Here is a 5,669-nt window from a genome sequence, read left to right as displayed (position 1 = left end):
ACAAATATCAATGAATGCTCTTAAAATTGATATATGAAGTCTGTTTTTCATTGACATTCGATATACCCTATAATAAGGTAAGGTAATACAGACAAATTTATACCATTATAGTAAGAAATCAAACATCAGTCTGATCTATGTCAGTAGACTTGCCGCCTGACTTCACTTAGAAACCTAACCAAGGCTGTTACATAACATGTAAACAAAACAGTTAATTTGCTATATCTCTGGACTGGGTGCTTCAATTTTGATCAAACTTGATTTAATGCGGAGCTTTAAGTCTACTCTTTGAGGATCTGTACATGTCATGCAATCATAAAAGCAGGAGTCGTGGCCTTTAAGGTAGATAGCATAATCTTGGCCGTGCGAGCAAAACAGGTAGAAAGTTCTCTCACTCCCAGACCTAAGGTAAAGGTTACTACAATGTGCTTCCCCAATCAATCAGGATTATAAACAAACTCAGTAGGTCGTACATGGGAGGTGATTTCTATTTTTTTGGACATTTCTCTTGCGCATCTTTTCCGCAATGAACTAATAAAAGCTATTTAAAAGATGACACTCAAAGATCCCATCTTTCCCAATAGTGTAACGAACACCCCAGCACTCATAGACAGGAATGCATAAAATGACGCAGTGGAATCTGCCTTTTGCCTTGATAATATCGTAGCTTGTTTCCGTGTCCATGGTAGTGACTTTAAATCGCCAACCTGAAACCGAGCAAAGAACCCCAACCTCGAAAACGCCCTTCCATCATACCAAGCCGGTGTAAATCGCGCAACAGATTTCTACCAATAAAATCATTCACACGCACTTTCAACCAACCATTCAACAGTTTGTTCCTTCACAAAGTTCATGCACTGCTCTCAACTTGATAAATTTTGTACATGATCGAGGTCCTTAGGCACACCGCACGCCTCATGACCGTACAGCATTTTCGAAAATTCCACGTTCTAATTTAAAAAACCAAATTTGAATGAATAAGTTACAGCATAGCAATCGACAAACCAAATATGTAAGAATGTATTTCGAGACCAGCGTTGATTATATCTAAAGATACAAATAGTTTTGTCTATCTATCTTTGCATTACCATGTTGTGAGGATTTTCACAATTCATTTGGGAGAAAATCAGGTCAACTGTTTTCACCGGGTCGTGGTATGCTAGAAGGGTAATCCACCGACTTTGACGTACGTGAAGTAGGTGAAGAAACATCTCTGGCGATAGCTGTGCCGCCTCCAACCGAATTCTCCGCCGATACAGACGGAATATAGTTCGTGCCCATGTGTATGTCACTTAATGATTAATATTCCGGAACAATATAACAAAAATTAGGTCGTGTTTGCCTATCAGTGATAATTTTTTTCTCCCTGAAACAAATTTACTTATTTCTAATGGCATTGATGTACTTGAGACAGGCTATCGTTTGGAACAAATATGTAAGGGGGTCAATACTAGAGCAACACTTAGATTGGGATTTTTTAAGTCACTCTCAATCTCAGACTTGCTCGGAGTGGTCTCCTTACTGTTGAAAGTGAGCTGTTACTGCAGGAATGTTTGCTACCTACCTACAATAATATCCATATATTTCCAAACATAAATCATCTCGGACTTTGAACACAAAAACCGTTTGAGTTTGATTTCTGCATTTAAAACGAGTTCTTGACAATATTTCTTTGGTACATGCAGAATCAAAATACGAAGGCGATCCGCATCACCAGTCTCTCCGTGATTATCGCTATCCATTTTGTTTTTCATTGCCGTCGTCTGATCCCTGGGGTTACTTGATGGACTGCCTCTAGTTTCCTCCACTAGGTGGCCGACTAACTTGAAGCGCGAGTCGTCCTAATAAGAAAGGCTTCAACTGAGCAAAGGTCTCGCCAAGGTTCTTGGCTGATCTCCTGTCAATAAACTGTGATAGTGTGATCAGAAATAGTAATGTTACACAGCCCAGGGCAGCAATCTTTAGTTGACACCATGAAATAGTTATATTCCGTTTCTTCAGCATTGCCTAGGCATATACAAGACAATCTAGTGTTGTGCAACACCACTAAATATGATCAGTGGTCACATTCGAGAGTTCGACTAATTACCTTTGGCCAGAACAATATAAAAACGCGATGATACATTGAATGCACATTGCAATTATAAGTCTGGTTACACTAGGCCTACGAAGTACGAATTACGGTGGTTTGTCGTGTCATCAAATGCTTACGATACACCCGTGAATGATTTCTTTATACTTTTAGCTGTGCGCGGATTTGGGGAAATCTTTAAGGTCGATCTATAGTCTGGGATGAAATATTACATCCTTTCTAGGTCAGCGGTCAGGCCTATACTTTGCATTCAAGTCACTGACCTACAAAAAAAAGAGATTCACAGTATCGTTAGTCTCATAGCATAATTGCCTGAGTCATATTTTGGCCAAAATGTGAAAATTTTATGTCTATGTCACTTTTCTGTGTTATTCAAGCATTGTTTACTATTATTTAATGGTTTTAAAAATGTTGATACATCTGTTATAAGTTTTTGTTAAAGTTCGAATAAAAATTTCCAAAGCGTTGTCCAAAAAAATTGTTCTTTTTCTAAAAAACTTCAAAATTAATATGAGTTAGGCAATTATGCTATGAGGCTAACGGTATAATACAATTCATAATACACTACTACATGTATTACGTAATCTAATTTCATTGATCTAAGACCGATTGGTAAGTTTACTATTGAAATTTGATGCTTTCTTACTGGAAAATGATTGACTTCAGTATGGAAGTCAACAGTTAAATATTGAATTCGATTTTTGAATACTGAATCTTTTATTTTGGATATCACGTAATAAATTAGCCTTCTGGAGTTTCGTGCTATCCCGTTCACTTCTCGTGATGCAACTGTTGACCCAATTCGCGATGTAGGCTCGACTGGACGAAGTCGAGATAACCACGTGACCATACGTGAGCGCACGTTACAAGACGCACAGACCAAGGGAAATAAGACATTGTTTAGTTACTCTTGATTTTGCGTCATGTGTCATGTTCATTGACCCAATACCAGATACGGGTTCCATCGGAGTGTTGTCTTCGGCCTTGCTTGCGAAAGCATATACTGTGTGGACGCTATTCAGCCGATTGAAGGGCGTCTGTACAAAAGGCCTAGACGTACAGTCCTTCCAGACAGTAATGTCCACCGTTTTTAAAAATATCAAAGAGATAAAATAAAATATTTGAATGCGGCTTTCAGCAGAGTATGGTGTATTTAGTTGGTCTTACATCTGTTTCATTTGGATGCACCTAATTCCATCCCTTCATTATGTAACAAACATTTCAAAAAGGTCCAAAAATCCCTTTTTTTATTTCATGTGCCTTTTCAAAAATTCAAATGAGCCAATGAACTGTGCTTTATGACCATCATTTTTTGGCACTTGCAATTCCATAGAGTGTGTTCGATAGTCATGACAAATGCATATTTTTGCTTAGGGTTTTTATGTTATTTTTTAGATAATTCCATAACCTTTGATAAAGACCCCCAATCCTTCATGTATGAGCTGAGTTGGCCATTAAGACCCTGACTGACTGCATTGCTGACTTTGAGGGGTGTTCTCAAAGGTCACCAGCTGTCTGAAAAAAAATCGCCTGTAGCGAGCTAAAATTAATCTTCAAAATGAAAGAATTTAGCAGGAACTTTCAAGTATTGAAAGCAAAAAAAAACGTTGTTGAATCATAGTTCACCAATACATTGTGACAAAGAACAAAAATAAAATGAAATCAAAAACTTACTTTTGAGACATTTTTAAAATTGCCTGTTAGATAATGAAGAGACAGGATTAGCTGGGCCCAAATACAACAGATACATGACCATCTAGATATACCATTCTCTGCTGAAAACCGCATTCAATTATCATATTCTATCTCTGTGATATTAAAAAAAACTGTGAACATTTACTTTCTGGAAGGACTGTACGTAAACAGACCCACCAAAACCGGCTAAATATAGTGTCTTCACGGTGTATCTAACCCATGAGTTTTGATGTGTACATAATCTGGACTTGAAAACATGGGCGAGTTTGAAATTTATCGATATTTCCTCTGGTGGCATTTTTTGAGTCGCGCTTTTTTTAGTTGCTTGTGTTATACCTTTGAATTGTTATGGTGATATCGACTGAAATGATAATGGATGAAATCGTTTAAATTTTAGACGGATACGCCGTTTGTTTTGGTCCAGGGAAAAAAGGCAGTCATACACAGTGCCGCAGTGCAGTCATTATGCATTCAAATTTGCTAAAACTTGTTTTTATAGTACATGTGTATTTGTGTATTTGTCTTCACAAGGCGATGCTGAAATTTATATCTTGTACGTATTTACGCAATTACCAATTTCCCAATTCAATTTCAAACTTAAAATTTTTAACGAATGGCTTAAGACTGGAAAAAGAAGGGGAACTATTCTTCCAATATGATTAGTCTTCTCCTGTTCCCTTAGTAAACCATTTTTCTGAAAACGTGTAAAGAAATTAGAAATACTTTTAAAACGTCTAAACATCTTTACGATTTCATTTAGACTCTTAGACAGTAGAAAAACGCGGTTATTTGCTTCTTCGGGCGCGGGAAACTACTCACCTCATTTTAGGCCTCTCCAAATTGTACGTCTGTTTGCGAACTACTCCAGGTTGCAATTCGTATGGCTCCCCCTCAAAAGCCGACGGTTTCGCATATTTCCAATTCATTAATAAACGGCAAAACATATTCCTTACTCCAAAATCCGAGCAGAAATTTCTCATGCCCAGCGTCGCTTTTCCAACATACCATCGATTAACATCGCCTCTGATATCAACTGCAAATACCACCTCAAAGCCTTTCTCCTTCCTGTAATCTGGCCAACTTTTGGACCACGTCCAGCTGTATTGGTTCCATTTCGACCTGGTGATTTCGAACCTGGCGTTCGGGCTTGACCCGTGGAGTCGTTTATGTGCTTCCACGATCCTCACCTTGAATTCTATACAGCAGAATTTTTGCAGTTTATCTATATAATGTTGTCTTTCTTCTCCCCATATAAACGTCACAAAACTGCTTGTGCTCTGTCAAAGTAATGATGATTAAACTTAATATCGGTGCAGCTACATGTATAGGTCAAACTTTAACTGTGTCAATGTCGAGAATCTTACATAGAAATGCAAAATGAGTGGACGGCTTTTAACGTGCTTGTTCCTCTCCCGTTTCATTGATAAACTACATTTCTGAAATTGATTACAATTTTCTAATTTTGTTACAGAACTTATTAAAAAAGTTTCATCGTCGAGCCTCGACTCAGTGACGCCTTGATGTCGTTCCTCCCCTTTCCTGGATGGGCCTTCATAGATCTTATCAAATTATTAACTTTCCGAATTACCTTGTTTATTATTATACAGGCAGTCAACAGAAGATGTGACGAAGGGAGTACGCTTTCTGGTGCCATCATACTCTAGTGACAAGCTCTTTAATTTTACCTTTTTTCCGGACTGAATTTCATAACCAACTGTAGGGTAAAAATTATAAAGTCTTGTCAAAATATCCTACATGACATATAACTTGATGCACTATCTGGTCACGGAAGTACATTACTTTCTGGACAAAATTAGGTATTGCGTATGAAAGCAATAAACCAACTATTCCATAGCATTGGATATCTAAAATCAGATTCAGG

At 37.7% G+C, this 5,669-nt stretch overlaps 1 protein-coding gene across 1 annotated transcript; it reads right to left on the bottom strand.

Annotated features, from left to right (window-relative positions):
- Positions 1–2,057: 2,057 nt before the first annotated feature.
- Positions 2,058–5,208, bottom strand: LOC135498972 (uncharacterized). Its single transcript, XM_064789550.1, has 4 exons — positions 5,152–5,208; positions 4,607–5,064; positions 4,124–4,148; positions 2,058–2,355 (listed from the first exon to the last, which is right to left on the bottom strand). The coding sequence occupies exons 1-4, from the start codon at positions 5,206–5,208 to the stop codon at positions 2,317–2,319; spliced, it is 579 nt and encodes a 192-aa protein (XP_064645620.1). The 3' UTR covers positions 2,058–2,316.
- Positions 5,209–5,669: the final 461 nt, after the last annotated feature.

Source organism: Lineus longissimus, chromosome 14 (assembly GCF_910592395.1).
Source record: "Lineus longissimus chromosome 14, tnLinLong1.2, whole genome shotgun sequence".
In the NCBI taxonomy this organism is placed as follows: domain Eukaryota; kingdom Metazoa; phylum Nemertea; class Pilidiophora; order Heteronemertea; family Lineidae; genus Lineus; species Lineus longissimus.
Note: the sequence above shows the minus strand (reverse complement) of the source record. Positions and strands in the feature narration are given on the sequence as shown.

Excerpts from the sequence above, each read along its gene's own strand:
- LOC135498972 (XM_064789550.1), bottom strand. The coding sequence starts at position 5,208 with ATGAAACGGGAGAGGAACAAGCACGTTAAAAGCCGTCCACTCATTTTG. Across the intron at positions 5,065-5,151 it reads CACTCATTTTGCATTTCTAT|AGCACAAGCAGTTTTGTGAC; the intron begins GTAAGATTCTCG and ends TTACTTTGACAG. Across the intron at positions 2,356-4,123 it reads ATCACCATAACAATTCAAAG|GTCAGTGACTTGAATGCAAA; the intron begins GTATAACACAAG and ends TTTTTTTTGTAG.